The sequence below is a fragment of the Thrips palmi genome, unplaced genomic scaffold, assembly GCF_012932325.1.
Source record: "Thrips palmi isolate BJ-2018 unplaced genomic scaffold, TpBJ-2018v1 HiC_scaffold_16, whole genome shotgun sequence".
Classification (NCBI taxonomy): domain Eukaryota; kingdom Metazoa; phylum Arthropoda; class Insecta; order Thysanoptera; family Thripidae; genus Thrips; species Thrips palmi.
Genome location: NW_023144625.1, coordinates 4,399,490 through 4,417,085, shown reverse-complemented (window position 1 = coordinate 4,417,085; position 17,596 = coordinate 4,399,490). Strand labels below are relative to the sequence as shown.

At 44.2% G+C, this 17,596-nt stretch overlaps 1 protein-coding gene across 1 annotated transcript; it reads left to right on the top strand.

The window, feature by feature from the left end:
• Window positions 1-344: 344 nt before the first annotated feature.
• On the top strand, window positions 345-4,810 carry LOC117642424 (venom allergen 3-like; the record flags this gene model as incomplete). Its single annotated transcript, XM_034380643.1, is given in 5 exon segments — window positions 345-478; window positions 582-716; window positions 2,538-2,619; window positions 2,878-3,019; window positions 4,244-4,810. Coding segments are annotated over 5 exon segments (944 nt in total), but the record flags the coding sequence as incomplete, so codon positions are not given.
• Between the last annotated feature and the right edge of the window lie 12,786 nt (window positions 4,811-17,596).

Here is a 17,596-nt window from a genome sequence, read left to right as displayed (position 1 = left end):
ACAAGGGCATATTCAAGACGTTTCAGGTCGTTCCAGTGGCGTAAATCGTTTACGCCCGGAAAGAGCAAAGTGTCACCAGTGAATTGAAATGCTCCTAGACAACCCGAGAGGGTTGAGCGCGGGTCCAGGAATGGGTTGAGGGGGGAGCAATGTTACAAAAGTTGCCTACCTAGAGGCGCAGTGTGCGACTTTTTGCCTACCTTTCAGGCGGCTTCGCCTAACAGGCAGGGCAACTCCTCTCCCCCCGTTCGTTCAGTAGGAAAAGATTTGGGAAAATCTTCACGGTTTGCAACTTCTTGAACAGCAGCTTGCGTGTCCCTGGCCGTCTCAACTCACCCGGGCCCTGCTTCGCCTCTTCGTTCTGGTGGCCGTGCTAGGCGTGGCCGCTGCCGCCACCGACTACTGCAAGCTGTGCCCTGACCACGTCATGTGCAAATACCCCAGCGCCACACCGGGGAAGGCGTGCAAAAACTACAAGGTATACCGCGGTTTGATGGCCGGCCAGGGAACGAGATGCAACGAATCAAATCTTCTCGCGTGGACGCGAATACTAAAATACATTTTTTTGGTGAACCATACAGAAGCCAACCATCTCGGCCAGCGACAAAGAACTCATCGTGCGGCTGCACAACGAGTACCGTAACAAGGTGGCGTTGGGGCAGGAGAAGCGCGGCAAGAACAACCCGCAGCCGTCTGCTTCGAATATGAGGAAAATAGTAAGTGCGATTGTTGCGAGGGGGTAACCACTCGCGTAATACCCTGTACACAAAAAACGTGTATTACGCGTAATACACGTGATCGTAATACCATTTTTGGGTCAAATGTCCCAAATTTGGGCATTTTAGGGCCGTAATACACGTGTAATACACCCGTAATACAGCGTAATACCGAGTAGTCTGTACACGATTTCTTGAAGTGTTTACCCCCTCGGATTGTTGCCATCGAGGAAACTGCGTAGGATTTGTGCTAATCATGGAATGGGTCTCAGGACTTGACATCACGCCTTAAAGTGATGTGTGAATGGAAACTGATATACCAATGGTCTGAGGTGGTTGAGACCTTAAAGCGTTTTAGACCTAGGTAGGAACCACACCAAATTTCATGCAAATCTACCCACCCATTTAGCCACAGTAGTCTGTTTTCATTGAAATTAAGCGTTTAGTAGAAAGGTCAGCCACGCAAAGTTTTTTGACTGAATGATGTGAAATTTGCCTAGACCCATATACTTTACTGTAACAGAGTGATATTTGACCTTTATTTTTCGTTTTGACAGAGCCAACTTAACCATTTTTTTCATATAATAAAATTAGTCTTTTTCTCCAGTTAAACGATTTGAGACAAAAGCCAGCTATTTGAAAAATCTCTCTGTCATCATTTTAATCAATTTTGGTACAAATTTTCGCCCACACCTCACCTTAACCTAATGCAAAGTTTCCATGTGCTTGTGCTTACAAAAATGCGTACCTAACCGGACCACGAGGCTACTCAGGCCCCGATGTTGCGTACTTACATCGACTTAGATTTTCCCTTTCAAGCCGATGAGGCAGCTTGCCCTTACACTCTCATTCCAGGAAAGTGACATCACGTTGATACGAACGTGATAAAATGTAACGTTCGTTTGAGCATTGTATCACGTTCGTTTCAACAGCTGATTTTTGGCCAATTCACAACCAAACGAATGTGACACAATGCTCAAACGAACGTGACATTTTGTCACGTTCGTTTCAACGTGATGTCACGTTCCTGGAATGAGAGTGTAATTGATCCATGAAGCGGAAGAAGGGGATAACTCAATTTTCATCATTTTTCAGGAGAAACAAAAAACTTTTTGCAGGGAAAACTAAAACTAAACAAATGAAATATGCAATTAGAAGTTAGTCAAAAAAGCATCAGTAATAATTATGAAAATTTTTAGAAGTGTCTGATCACTCCGTAGAGGGTTTCTGTGATTTAAATCTTTACGTTAGAATAGACTACGGAACCATGTTCACTTAGTTCTCCCAAACGAGGAGGAATTTAGAGACAGTTCAAGTGGAGCTGAGGTCTGCGTAGAGTCTACTTTGCTCTGGTTCATTTTTGGAGTTGGCTCTTTTTTCCAACTAGTGTTCTTAAAAAAAAGGGGGAGTTAAGTCTACTTGACTCTTTTTTCATTATAGTCATAAAAATACAAGTTGAGTTATCTCCTTTTGCCAATTTTTTTAATAGAGCCATGTGGACTTTGGCAGAGTTATCTCCATTTTCCAATGAAATTTGGACCGTAACTGGGGTTAAGTTGAGTTGTTCCCTTTTTCCATGTTGATTTTCTCCTAAACTGCTAGGAATTGAGTCAAATAATTTGGTGAAGTGATGTTAACCGTTCTGAGGCACAATAATACATAAAAAAAGTCAATTTGGGGATAAGTCAAGTTATTCCCCTCTTCCGCTTCCTGGATCAATTGGCCCAGGTGTCGGAAGTTTACATCCGTGTTGACGGCGAGCATTAGTTAACGAGAACGGGGACTGAGTGTTATTCGTTCCGTGTTGTCTTATTCTTGCAGTCATGGGACGACGAGATCGCTACCTATGCTCAGCGCTGGGCGGATCAGTGCACCTTCGAACATGACACGTGCCACACGACCAGTAAGTAAAAGTTGTTATTTTCTGTCAAGTTTGTTTTTCTCAGGTTTTAAGGGGAGGTGGGGATTTTCAAAATAATTAGGAATGAACCTCAGCAATACGCAATCGGCTGCTTGCAATATTTGGGGCGTAATAATAAAAGGTTTAAATTAGCACTTTTCTGCTGTTGTTGTCTGAAGTAATTCGATTCGGAAATTTGCTAATTGATTTCGAAATACTGGCACATTACTAACTATGACTATCCTTTTTTGAATTCAACAGAGGACGGAACCGTGTCTGGACAAAACCTGCTCCTCGGTGGTCTTGCCCCCAACCAGACCAAACCCGATTGGACAGCAGCTGTGAAGATATGGTACGAGGAAGTAAAAGATCGTGATGGGTCACTCAACACCAAGCCATTCAAGTAAGTGTTCCTTCTGACTTCGTAATTTTTCTTGCTGATGATCAGTCTCCAGGAAGTGCGCATGCACCACAATAGTTTGACTCCCTGTACTCCACTGAACCTTTGGAGTGCGCTCTTAAAGTCCTGCGAAGAGAACTAACTGCATTTCTTCATAATGACTAGAATTTTGCGCCAAAATATTATGGAGCCATATTTTCCTCGTCGTGTGAAGTTTACAAACTCTGCACCTTACGAAGAACAGCCAAAATAGATTCGTAATGTAAAACAATTGAGTTCGTGCTATGGTCGCGCAAATTTCTTCGCAAATTGCAGCGAAATCCACCGCAAGGATTTTGGAGCGCGGAGCTGAGAAAAAACGCTAGAAATTTCTGTATGTGGTCACAATTTTCGGACGGACACCTGCCTCTGGAACTGAAGTCATTCTCATTCCAGGAACGTGACACCACGTTGTCACAGAATGTGACAAAATGTCACGTTCCTTCGAGCAGAGTCACATTTGCTTCAATGTGATGTCACGTTCCTGCAATAAGAGTGCGAGTGTGTGTAAATTTTGAAGTTGATACGCCTGTATCCTATAATATGCAGGGTCCGAGTTAACATTTCCCTAACTAGTCGTTTGACAGACTTGACCTTATTCCGTGGTCATCTCTGTCTGCTCCAATGGCACATGTGCAATGTTGAGACGGACAGATAACATTTAAGATCTTGTCCTCCCGGGGGGTCCGGAACGTGGAACTTCCTCCGGGTCTAGGAATGTGCTGGAATTTTTTTTTTTCGATTTTTTAGTTGAATTCAATACGGAATTATCCCACCCAAAGTTCGCACCCCAGCAGGGTACACCTGCAACAATGCCGAACAATGCCCTACCTTCCGGCCTGTTCCGGGCAAGTTCCGAGGCCCACGTGCCGCCAGGGATCCTTAACTTAACTTAACATTTAACTAACACTGCTGTCATAACGTAACATAAGACAATGTTCGCTAAAGGTTAAGGGTACGGACTTGAGAAAGTACTTGCAAAAGTATGTCCACACAAATTCGAGACATAAAAAAATAACTTACCCTTTTGAACAGATGTTAGAAGTTAAGGGTAATAACTTTAACTCTTATCATAACGTTATGATGCCCTTATGAGGTAAGTTAAGGATCCCTGCGTGCCGCCGAGATATGTCCGATCACTGAAAGTACATTACTAGTGGACTAATGTACCCTGTTATCGTGTTGCAGGGTCGACGGGACCTTCATGGACGTAGGGCACTACACGCAGCTGGGGTGGGCGCAGACCTACGCCGTGGGCTGCGCCTACTCGACCTACACCGCGGGCTCCGGCAAGGCTCCAGACACGCAGCTCGTCGTCTGCGACTACAAGCCGAGCGGCAACTTCCTGGGAGAGGTCATGTACCAAGGCGGCCAGCCCGCCTCCAAGTGCCCAGCCGGCACCAAGAAGGACTCGACGTACAAGGGCCTGTGTGCCAGCACCTCGCAAACTGCTTCGAAATCGATTCAGGCTCAAGCATCTGTTCGCACAGCGCGCGACAGTCAGAAGCCTAAGAACTCACCCAAAACCGCAGCCACATCTCACAAAAAGACGCCACCGAAGAAGGCACCGAAAACTAAACGCCCGTCTCACAAGAGGAAGAAACCGAAGAAGGCACACAAAACCAAGCACAACCAATAATCTGAGGTTGAGGAATAATCAGCCCAAAGTAATCTCCGTGAATTGAAGAAATGGTTCATGCACTCATATGCACATGCCTTGCACTTTCAATAAAAGATATGCTCAACCGCAAAGAATGTGTGATCCTGTATCACTTGGAGTTGATCCTGCACACAGTTTCGTCGGGGTTCTGTCTCTTTACCGACCTGAAAATCTGCACACCTATGATTGGTACCTGGTTTTGTTTATCCAAAGGGCGTTGACTAGCCACACGTTTAACACTTAAACCGAACCAAATCTATAAGAAAATACCTGAGAATTTCAATTTAAAGATGTTTACAGTCTTTGGTCAAACCATCAACAGTGCTTGTGCGCCAATACGGGCGCAGTCCCAGTCCCAGGCCAAGAGTACTTCGGAGGGAGCATACTCAAAACTGATGAACAATATGAAACCGAATGACTCTGTTTGTTTGTTTACAATTTAGATCGAAAATTCTTGCGTCGTATACTAAAAACCGCATTTCTATGTCAGAGAAAAAAAAAGAAAAAGAGGTGGAAAGCGTCCGTTGCACTTGAGTAAAACGGAGGGCGAATCGACATTTTTGTTGTTACATCCACTGGTAGTCAACGAATGTGACGTCATATTCGTTGGAGTGTGAATTTTGTCACGTTCGTTCGAATAAGATGTCACATTTGTTTGAACGTGACTCGGCCGTTTAAGTAGGGTGTCACATTCGTTTGAACGTGGATCAACATTCAAACGAATGTGACATCACATTCAAACGAACGTGACAAAATTCACATTCGAACGAATATGACGTCACATTCGTTGGCTACCAGTGTCAGCGTCCCTTTTTTTTCGAAACATGGGATTGAATACTTCTTCAATGGGATTTCGCTCGTTAGGTCCTGACCATGCTACACCATCCCTGTCCAAAACTTGCTGCTAAGCGTTTCCCGTGGTTCAGTGCCGTCGGTCCCAAGCTTGCAAGTGAGGGACAAACTGATCCCCACACTTGCAAGCGTGCGAGAACAAACGGTCGTTTGGAGATCAATCCAATGATGGGGTCACACGTTCGGTTCGAGTCCCACTTGGAGAATCTGTAGATCAAACCGCGTCAAGAATTTTGGCCGCCTCCGCCGGTCTTCCAGCCCAATATGGGAGGTTCACACTTGTAAGCGTGAAAGATTTTGGTTCGCGCCCAATGGTGTTGGACTTCCCTGCACTTCGATTTGCAGTGGTGCAATCCATTCGAGAGGTGTCATTTTCCACTAAACGGTGAGTCATAGTCCTCTTGAAATGTTGAAGTTGCAATGCCGACGCGGCGGCCGCGGCTCGGAGTTCGAGTTTTGCCGTTCAGGTCCAAGTGAGTCCGCGTGACGCTGATGCACTGATAATCGATTCTACGAACGTTCAGCGAACTGGTTGCTTCACTTGGATGGGCAGAAAGATTAAACTGTACAAGTGGACAAAGAGAAGTCAAAATCCAAAGAAATTACGCTCCAAACTCGAAGGCCATGACCGCTGAGGGTGCTGCTGCTACGTAAAAATAATGTTTACTTCGTTCCAATTGATCCAGGAAGCGGAAGAAGGGAATAACTTGACTTATCCCCAAATTGAGTTTTTATTTTATTACTGTGCCTTAGAATGGTTTACATCACTACACCAAATTATTTGACTGAATTCCAAGCAGTTTAGGAGAAAATCCACATGGGAAAAGGGTATAACTCAACTTAACCCCTTTTACAGTCTAAATTTCATTGGAAAATGGAGATAACTCAACCTTAGTCTACATGAGTCCGTTTGACAAATTGGCAAAAGGATATAACTCAACTTGTGTTTTTATTAATCCAGTGTAAAAAGAATCAACTCAACTTAACCACCCCTTAATTTTAAATTTCAATTTGGAAAAAGAGCTAAGTCCAAAAAATACACCAGAGTAACATACACTTTATGCAGACTATTGTTCCACTTGACCTGTCTCCAAATTCCTCTTTGTTTAGGAAATATAAGGTGAGCTGACTCTGTTTTCCATTTCAACGGAAAGTGATAAGTCGCAGAAATCCTCTACGGAGTGACCCTACACTTTTGATTTTTTTTTTCCAAAATTTTACTAATGCTTTTTGAAATTATTAACATCTGCAACATTCATTTGTTTTGTTTTAGTTTTCCCTGCTAACAGTTTTTTGTTTCTCCTGAAAATGGCCAAAATTGAGTTATCCCCTTCTTCCGCTTCCTGGATCAATTGCCTAGCTTGCAGTCAGCGACCGGAGCTCGTATTCGTTCCGCAAATTTGGAGGTAGATGAACGAGGGGGGACCCACTAGGCACATTCGTTGTACATCCTGAGACCCAACTCCCGAAAAACTCACTCACATTCAAGACACATTCCACACATTCTCATAGAATCAAAACAATCAGCCACAATCCACCACACTCTTACACATTCGCTAACATTCCCTAACATTCTCACACAATCGCTGTACATTCTCTGACATTCTCATACATTCAGTCACATTCTGGACACATTCTTAACACATTCTCTGCACATTCCTTACACATTCTCAATGACAGTCCCCTAAAAATATTTATTTTAGTCTAATAACTTCGATTTAGGTTTACGTTCCTTTCAGCTCTAGCAGTACTTCCCTCCCTCCAGTGCGGTAGTGCGGTAGTTCGTGTCCGTCCCGAATCCGAACGGAGCCGCTGGCCCGTGCTCGCGTCGGGATCGTCCCTGGAAGCGCGCGAAACTCTGTCGAAGTCGAGTCAGCCAAGCCCCAGCCCCGGGTCGAGGACAGGATATAGTTTACTGGTTATAGATATAAGGTTTGTCACTTGAAAGTGTTAATTTACATTGCCCTTTGCTTAAGTTCAGTTTTCTTTTCATTCAAATTTGAATCCTTTCATAACGTAAGCCAGAGCACGACTAGAGTCGTTTAAAACTACCTCCCCCCAAAAAAAAACCGTTTGGAACTGGCAGTTTGAGATAATGCTTATTAAACTGTGCGTCACTTGAACATTAGCCGCTCTGCGTGTTTGTGACTAAATCTGGCCGTCCTCCGCAGCTTCTCAGGGGGGGCCAGCCACCCTGGATGAGCACGACTAAGGAATGAAAGGAGTCGTCCAAAATCTGGCAACCTCATGCGACAAAGCAAGATTTATAGAAGCAAAGAAACACCACTATGATGAACGGTTGACTACCTCAGGCGTGAAATTGGTTGCCTACCTTCACGGCGCTATGCAGAGACGTCGGCCGCACGCCCATTCAGCACACAATCTTCACACATTCTCACACATTCTCGCACTTTTTCTTACATTCTCACACATTCTCATACAATCTCTAACAATCCTGACACATTCTGTCACATTCTCACTACAATCTGTAACATTCACACACATTCTAGACAATCTTTACAATCAGTACATTCCATTACAATCTTTACATTCTCACACATTCAACACATTCTACACATTCTACACTCAGTTGTACACTTTTTGGGGCAGTGGGTCCCCCCTCGTAGATGAACTTGTTGAGTTGTTATCACTAGTTTTAGCTGTTTGCGATGGACCAACAAAAAATTTAAGGTTGCAGTCTCACCCCTGTACACTTTTTAGGGGGGTTTTACCACCTCTTTTGATGACGATGACTTTTTTAAGATAAGAGAGTGTGGGGCGATTTGTAACACATTTTGGAATTCTCTGTAGAAATACAGAATATTCCGCATGTCGGTGTCAAACTTGTGCCAGGTGAGCAGTCTGGCCCTTCATCTAGACTATACATCTCCATTGGATCAATGTGGAATCCCCAATCTCTGAAATGTAAGACGTCTGAAGCGTACGCTTTCCCAACCCTTGCATGCTGTTACGAATCGCCCCAGCATGGGGTGATTTGTAGCAGCCATGGGGCTTTTCATGGCATCCTACACATTAAATGAAACATCGTCGGGAATGTTATCTCCTCCAGCAGTTCTTGTTCGAATGTTTTGCAGACACCTTAAAATCTTCATTAGAATCTGCCGTTGACCGCCTCAGCATTAACTGATCAGCTATGTCAACCCTACCTCACTTTTTTCAATTTCGAAGGATAGATTAGAATAACTCGCTTTTAAAAGCATTTAGTGCTGTGTAAATGTATTGAAATAAGGCAGCAGATGATTCGCGAAATAATTCAAGCATTTAATTGCATGAACTACTTAAATTCTTGTTTTATATACGGGTCTGTTACGAATCACCCCAAATGCCTGTTACGCGAGAAGTACGTCCCTAACCATCACTGGACAAAGTTACGGCAACTTATGCCACGTGGTTACACCGTAAAGGGGTCACGCTTCAAGGCCCCAGGGTGATTCCGTGCGTAGAGGGTCATGTTGGATGTACCAAATGTTCTTTTTCAAAGTTCAACTTTAGGGGCTAAATTTGGTGTAGATGGCATACATAGTACCCCACAGTACCCCTCTGAGCGTGGCAGCGCTACAAGTTGACTTTTAATTTCACCCCTTATGAAATACGGCGGAGTTTACAGAAAAAATGACGGAATTTACAGATTACGGAATTTACAAAGCGAAGTGTTTCGTCTCCTGACCCGCTGGGTTACGAGATAGGTAAAAACTGTTGACGGTGTCATTTTGAGCATCCAAAATAGCGTTTTTCAGCGAAGGTTGTGGAAATTTTCTCCCTCAGGTGGAGGAGCTACGGCCCGAAACGGAATTTACATCTATTTTTACACCCTTACCGTTTTGAACAATTCTGACGGCCTGGAAGCGTCGTTTGACGCCCAATGTCCCGCGGGCACGGGCTTCTGGAAGCGTTTTTTATGTTCTTTCGATCCCGAGTGGTCGCGAGGTTCTAAAACGAAAAGGAACCCCAGTAGACCGTCAGTTGTGAAAGCAGCATAGGTCACATGGTCACACGGTGGACATTTTCCCATAGGCTGTTTCGGGTTTAACAAGTGATGATATAAAGGTCACTTTCCGTAATTTTGCGAAGAATAAGTCAGGGAAGAGAGTGAAATAGCCAGTTTTCTTTTGACGTGGCTGAGTCATATGCTACAGCATGGCAATGTTGTCTTATAGGTGTTGGTGACCATGACGGAACTTACAAAACGACACTTTAGCAGGTTACGAAACCGAGAAAAACAAAAGTTAGATTGACTTATCCACATGAGGACATGGTCTTCGTTTAGTAAAACAAATTTGAATTGCCCAAGCTACCAAATCACCCTCAGTTCAGGCGCAAGGCCCCGGTGACCTGAAATGACCCCCTACGCACGGAATCACCCCCCAACGGTACTTGGTGATTCATACCTGGGGAGCCCCAGACAGAAACTTTATGGAACTCAAAACCTAAGATATACCTGTTTTCGCTGTACCCTATATTTCAAAGTCCTTCCAAAACTATATCTGAGCACCGATCACATCCGCTTCGATTATTCAAGGACCCTCTACTAAGAGCGAAGGAGGGCGGTACGCAGATTTTCTTCTGCTCCCTCCAATTAAATTAACAAACGCATTAGTTTACGAATCGCCCCTGTTACGAATCGCCCCACTCTCCCTCGCCCCTGTTACGAACCGCCCCACTCTCCCTCATACCAAGTTTGGTCCAAATCCGTGAGGTGTTGGCAAATTGCTTGCCCTTTAGGTCTGGAATCTGCCCTATTCACTGCCTTACCATATCATTGAAAAAGCACGTCCCGACTCGACATTATGTTCGTTTCACCTGTTTCTTCTAACCATAGTCACTTTCATCGTTTCTTGGTCGTCATGCCTGCTGTACAGTGTTGAGATCTATCTTGTGGATTACTGGGATGAATTTTAGGCATTTTGTTCAATTTTATAACCTTACCTATATTCTCTATATTACAACCAAACCATCTGACAGTTCAACTTGGAGTGAGTTATTCAGATACAGCCATGGAGAGACGACATATTCACATTGAGCAGGATTGCCAACCTAAACACTCTATGTTAAAACTTAACAGGTTGTCCAATTGGGTATAAAATTATGTAGGGGAACACTGTTGAAAGCAGCAGTAGCTGCAAAGGGCTTTGCCCCATGCGTATGTGAAGACAACAAAATACACTGAAGCTCAAAATTAGCGGCTCCGTGTTTGCAAACTGCGCCGATTCCATGTTTATCATGCTAGGACGCTGAAATTTGGTCGGTTGGTGCCCCAACTGTTCCTCTTGAGCCCTTCCAAGTCTGCGGTCCGTGTCTCCTCACCCCTTCCGGCCTGTGCAACCCCTTCAGTTCTTAAGGGTGTAAAATCCGAGATAAACATGGTGACAATTTTGACTTGAAAGTGATCGGAAACACTACAAACTTAACTGTCTATTAAGTACACACTTACAAATGCATGCTTGCAAGTACACACTTACAAACGCATGCTTGACGCCGCAGAACTCCATGCGTCAAGCATGCGTTCGTAAGTGTGTACTTAGTAGACAGTTAGGTTTGCAGTGAACGTGAAACCCATAAGAAAGGGTTAGACCCAATTAAATGGGTGCATGAAAAGTGCCTGTTAAAGTGCCATTTAAATGGGTTCAGCAAATCGGTTTTGTCTGCTATGGGTCCGAACTCTCCCTCATTCACGTTATCATGTGCGTCTCTTCTAATTTATGTAACTGAACGCGCCGGCAACTTTGCAGCAAAACCACCCTCACTTTAAAGTACAGGGTGAGTTTTCTCAATGTGTCAATAATTTGTCGGTAGTTTGGGCACCCCAAGGCGATCATTTTCTACCAATGAACTACTGGGCGCAAACGTCTAAGTACGGAGATAATTGGTGTTTTGTAATGGGCCTTCGCGCCTGCGAGGTAGGCACTCGCAGCCACTGATCGTCGCAGGACCTCGCGTGGGGGTGTAGCGGGTCTAGGAGGGGTGCTTCGAGTCTCGTAGGGGTGCGGCGGACCTTGCAAATGTCTTTTGGGAGGGGGGGGGTTGCCGCGGGTCTGAAGAGGCTGTCATGGTGGACCCCGTTACAGTGGATCTCACGGCTGTCTTTGCGAGGGTGGCGGGATTCCTCAGATACTTCCGCGAGGTCAGTGGCACTCCCGCGAGTACTGCTAGTCCCGCGACACCCCCTCGACAGGTCCTGCCGCTCTCAGTGACACCGGGTGCCTACCTCGCAGGCGCAAAATCCAATTACAAAACACCAATTATCTCCGTACCTAGACGTTCGCGCCCACTAGTTCATTGGCGAAAAATGGTCCCCTAGGGATGCCCAAACTGCCTGCAAATTATTGACACATTGAGGAAACTCACCCTGTATTCTATCTCGCAAACAACTGTTGATAGGGCAAAACACGACAAAAGTTATCTTGTTCTGAATAAAATCTCACAATAATCCGAGTTAGGTTGTCGTCGGATCCCAAGCCAATTATTTGTATTTATTTATCTGTTATTTCAAATCTACAGCCTCTCAACTTCGGTCGGTCACAGCTTCCTGCCCTTTTCAAGACAAGGTTCCAATTACAAGATACATAGGATTAAAAACAAATTAAAACAAAGTAAAATTAATATCTAATATTGACCCATATGCATTCCTGCATTTCCGGTGGCTCAAGGTCAGGGACAAGGCTCAGGCATTTGAATTCTATAGTTCGTCCTATGTGTATGGTTCTTTTTCTTCCAAATATTTCTATAATTTAATTTTGATATCTTTTAATGTGTTTACCCCTTTTATTTCCTCCGGTACTTAATTAAATGTTATAGTGTTTTTTCTAACGTTTTATTTAGTCTGGAGCTTCTCATAAGTGTCCAAGATGTCGCTCTTTCAACAGCATGTATACTACAGCGGCATGAGTCAGCATCACTGATCTCTGAAGTGCCCACACCTGCGCAGCCGCTAAGCGATCTTCGGTGGAGTCCTCTGAAGAGCTGTACCTTGCGTCACGACTCCTGGAAGAGACTGCGGACCGATTCAGAGAAAGAAGAGGTTGCTTTTTGTTTTGAAATCAATCTCCGCGCGAAGTGTGTGAAATGAGTACGCAACGAACGAAGCTTGGCACTGCATTTAGGGGGAAAAATGGGGCGCTTTGGCCCGGATTTTCTTAGGGTTCCGACGAAGAAGGGCCATATTGTTTTTGCCGGGTCCGCTTTTTTTTTTTCATTTGATCAATTCTCCAAAACTTGCGCAGCGACATTGTACTAAGCCACCACAGAACAGACAAAGCGGGAAGATTTCAGGAATCATTAACTTTCCACCCAAGGGCATCCTAACGTTATCGTAAGCGTTAAGGTGGGAAATACCCATTGAAGCCCCTTTTTTTAAAGTGCCTAGTTTTCATTGAAAACTCTTTCCTACCTTAAGGAGTTTAGTTTTGTCTTGTAATGTGTTCCTTATAGATTCCAAATCCAGCCAGACATTTAACCCAAGTACCCTATGAGTGTAGAAAACTTCGGCCAAAAAACAACGCTGCCAACCTTCGGTGCGCACGTTTTCTCGAAAAGTAATTGATCTCCAGGTCCAGGTATTCTGTACAGGATACTTGACACACATATCTAGTTCACACCGTCGCTCTTTTTTGAAAGTGAGTTCCAGTTTTTTGTGAACACGGCAGGAAAGTGCAAAAAATGAAGTATTGACTCTCTATTTTCACTTTTCAGCCTTATTTACAAAAAACTGGAAATCACTTTCAAAAAAGGACGACGGTGTGAACTAGATATATGTGTCAAGTATCCTGTACAGAATACCTGGACCTGGAGATCAATTACTTTTCGAGAAAACGTGCGCACCGAAGGTTGGCAGCGTTGTTTTTTGGCCGAAGTTTTCTACACTCATAGGGTACTTGGGTTAAATGTCTGGCTGGATTTGGAATCTATATAAGGAACACATTACAAGACAAAACTAAACTCCTTAAGGTAGGAAAGAGTTTTCAATGAAAACTAGGCTTCAATGGGTATTTCCCACTAGGGTGGGCCGTGAAACATGATTTTTCGATATCGCAACCGTAATAGCGCGCCAAAGTTACTTCATGGCAATACAAACTCAACGCGATCTGGGCCAGGTCTGTAACTTAAAGCTTGACCCTCGCGCATCGACGTTGAAAATTCGAAAATTCGACTTTTACGGGTTTTTCTAAAAACAGCCATAGAAACTGAACCAGATGTCCAAATGACGTTTCCGAGACGGAAATGGAAACGTCTGATCATGCTTTATCAGTTTAAGACCACCGGGACCCTCTACGAGCAGTAAGGGAAGGTGGGGACCCATGTATCACGGGGTCCCATGTATCACGGCGTATTTAATTTCAGTTTCGCCCGCGAGGCGAGTCACGTGGTGCGGAATCGAAACACCATCTAGAGAGCTTCATTTTATAGAAGGATGTGACCTTGCATCTCCAACAAGCATGGCGGCGTGACTAAGTGAAAATTTTGGTCCCCAAAACTGAGGGAAAGTAAAAAAGAAATTTCTTCAAACATCTTTCATCAGCTTCCTGCTGTGGAACATGGTCGCAATTTTTTGATGTGGGAGTGTGCGGAAGGGCTTTGACAACAATTAGCAGTGCCGAACAGCAACATCCGAGCATAGGTTCTGGCAGTACACCGCAATGTCCAGTGCTCCGACAAGTGGGGACCGATGTATCACAATTTTTGGGGTCCCATGTATCACTCAAATTTCATGTTGGAGGGCAATTAATCACGGAAATTTTCCTGTTTTAATGCCTGTGCTGTAATCATTGCAATTTTATAATAGAGTGACAGGCGACAGGTGTTACAGTTTAGTTACATTTTGCCATTAAACAAATACCAAAAATTGAGTGATACATGGGTCCCCATCTGTGATACATGGGTCCCCACTTGTGATACATGAATCTTCACCTTCTCTCTTCGACCTCAACTTACCTTAGGAATGGTCAAACTCGGTCAAACTTATAAACATATTGTAGAAATTAATGCTGCAAGGAAATGTCGCATAATTTGTCCTTTTTTAAAAGTTATTTTTGAAGAAAATAGCTGTGATACATGGGTCCCCATGGGTGATACATGGGACCCCAGGTATGGGGTCCCATGTATCAAATACACGAATTTAGTAGATTGCGCTTCTTTGCAAAACCAGATGAGATACATGAACAAATTCAGTTGGCCCTTGTAGAAGGAAGATTAACTCACGCTTCTGACCCAAAACATTTAGTTTATGCCCAAAACCAAAATTTTGACACTCAAAACAAAAAAAAGTGATACATGGGTCCCCACCTTCCCTTAGGGGGCCGATGGGAGAAAAGTACAAAATTATAATTTTTTACCGTTTCTTCCAAAATGCAAAAATTGCCTTCAGGGTTTGATACGGCCATCCTGACGTCACCGTACCCGAACCATACCCCGAATCATTTTCTCTAAGGGCCCCTTTCCCGGTTTAAGCACACGGGGTACCCTGGGATCCGTTCCCACGTTAGGATTTGGACGCCAAAAACACATGTTTTACTGAAAATGCAAACTATCGTACTCAGGGCACTGTAGGGCACTCGTCTCGTCCGTATGAACTGTAGTGACTCAAAATCGATTACTAGATGGTGTCTTTGCGTCACAGGCACCTACCAATATATTGACAATCGGATGGAGAGACCTTTAGAACGCTATTTCCATTGAAGGTTCGGTTAAATCCGTTTTCCAAACATTAGGTTTCCACTGTACTGCTCTTGGCTCGCTCGGAAAATCCGAGACGACTCAGCCCTCACCATGCGAAGGTGGTAGCACGTCGAGATTCACCACCACCCTTACCCAACCAAGCAACCACAGGTGGGGCTGCGAAACACTGTTAAAAAGGCCGTACATTTCAAGGAAAAAGGTACGGCTAGACCGTACCACACTATGTACATAACAGCTGCACCAAAAAACCGTGCTTCCCATGAGAGCCCATGTCATGAAAAACCGTACTCCGTACCCTAAAACCCGTACTGGTTGAGGTACGGTGGTACCAGGCTAATGTTCTACCAGACTGTGCCTGTATTTTTTCCCGTGGATTTTTCCTACAGCGCATGTATAAGTTGGCACCTTGATACAGTACGCATACGCAGGAGAATGGAGCAAAACGCGAAGGTACAGTACGCCACTACGAAAGAAAATGTTAACCTGTGAGAAGACATCACTTCCAAAATTGGTCAACTGGCGTAACATGTCCCTGCGGCTGTCGCAGGCAGTCCTACGCACAAATTTTAACAGTATTGAGAAACTACCTACGAAGCCAAACGAAACAGCGGCATGTCTACGGGGGGCTCGGCTCTACTTGCGCACCAAGCGTAAGTATGTCCCCTGGGCCGTTGCAAGCGGACATAACAGTGAGAAAGGAAATGAGAATCTATACGATGGATAAGAGAAACCTCTATAAACGTGCAGCGACCTTCTGTCGTTAATCCAGACGAGCCATTTACGGCCTAAGATACGTTTTTACTCCAGATTAACGAGATTTACAGTGTAAATAGCGTTCTAAAGGTCTCTTCGTCCGATTGTCTATATACTGGTGGGTTCCTGCGACGCAAAGACACCATCCAGTAATCGATTTTGAGTCACTACAGTTCATACGGACGAGACGGGTGCCCTACAGTGCCCTGACTACCGATAATTTGCATTTTCAGTAAAACATGTGTTTTTGGCGTCCAAATCCTAACGTGTGAACGGATCCCGGGGTACCCCGTGTGCTTAAATGGGGAAAGGGGCCGTTAGAGAAGATGATTCGGGGTATGGTTCGGGTACGGTGACGTCAGGATGGCCGTATCAAGCCCTGAGGGCAATTTTTGCATTTTGTGAAAATCAAAGAAAAATTGTAATTTTGTAATCTTCTCCCATTGGTCCCCTGCTGCTCGGAGAGGGTCCCCATGGTCTTAAACTGATAAAGCATGATCAGACGTTTCCATTTCCGTCTCGGAAACATCATTTGGACATCTGGTTCAGATTCTATGGCTGTTTTTAGAAAAACCCGTAAAAGTCGAATTTTTGAATTTTCAACGTCGATGCGCGAGGGTCAAGCTTTAAGTTTCAGACCTGGCCCAGATTGCGTTGAGTTTGTATTGCCATGAAGTAACTTTGGCGCGCTATTACGGTTGCGATATCGAAAAATCGTGTTTCACGGCCCACCCTATTTCCCACATCACCCGTTACATATGACTCCTTTTTGAAAGGAGAAGTTATTTTTCTAGCTTTTCAAATTTTAAAGTACATAGAATGTTTCGGAAGAACTTGCTAAATACTATGCCCTTAACCTTTACCCGGGTGGAAGGACACTTTTTACGAAGTTGTGGCTTATTGTCCTTTTGAATGGGAATACCAAGTATATGAAGCAATCTTATGAGATCATCTTTATGGACCTTCTTGGGATTGATTTGAGCACCTGGTACATCTTCTGGCCTCAGGATAGGGTCCCTTAGATCGAGAGGTATTTTTTCTATGTGGTGGCAGCCGATGATCTTGGCTGACGGAGTGTTTGGTGACATAGGAGGCTTCCGTTGAGGCATCTGCAAACATAGCCGAGTGATGATATCACAGATTACTCGATATAAAGGTCAATTTGACAACGTTTATTAATTTACCAATGTTTATTCATGTATTTTTTGAAGCATGCTTCCTGCAGGAACTGAAAAAAACCTGCTGCATCATCTTGAACCCAAGGCTTATAACTCTCTTATTGGGACTGAAGAACACATTGTGAAATAAATTTCACTCAAAGCACGTTTGAGTCACAGGCACTTTAAAGATAAAATGAACTCACCAAGAACTCGACAGAAAGGAACTCATTTGTATCACAAACGCCCACACATCAACGAAGAGATTTTCTAATGCCCTTGTCATCGGCTGCAAATGACCAGATCGAGCAAATATCCCTGGCAAAGTCTGACTTTAGATGACTCCAGTGACATCAGGCATTGCAGCACAGAATTTATGAAACACGAGAGGGCGACATTTGTCAATTCCTTTGGGTGGATTTGGCA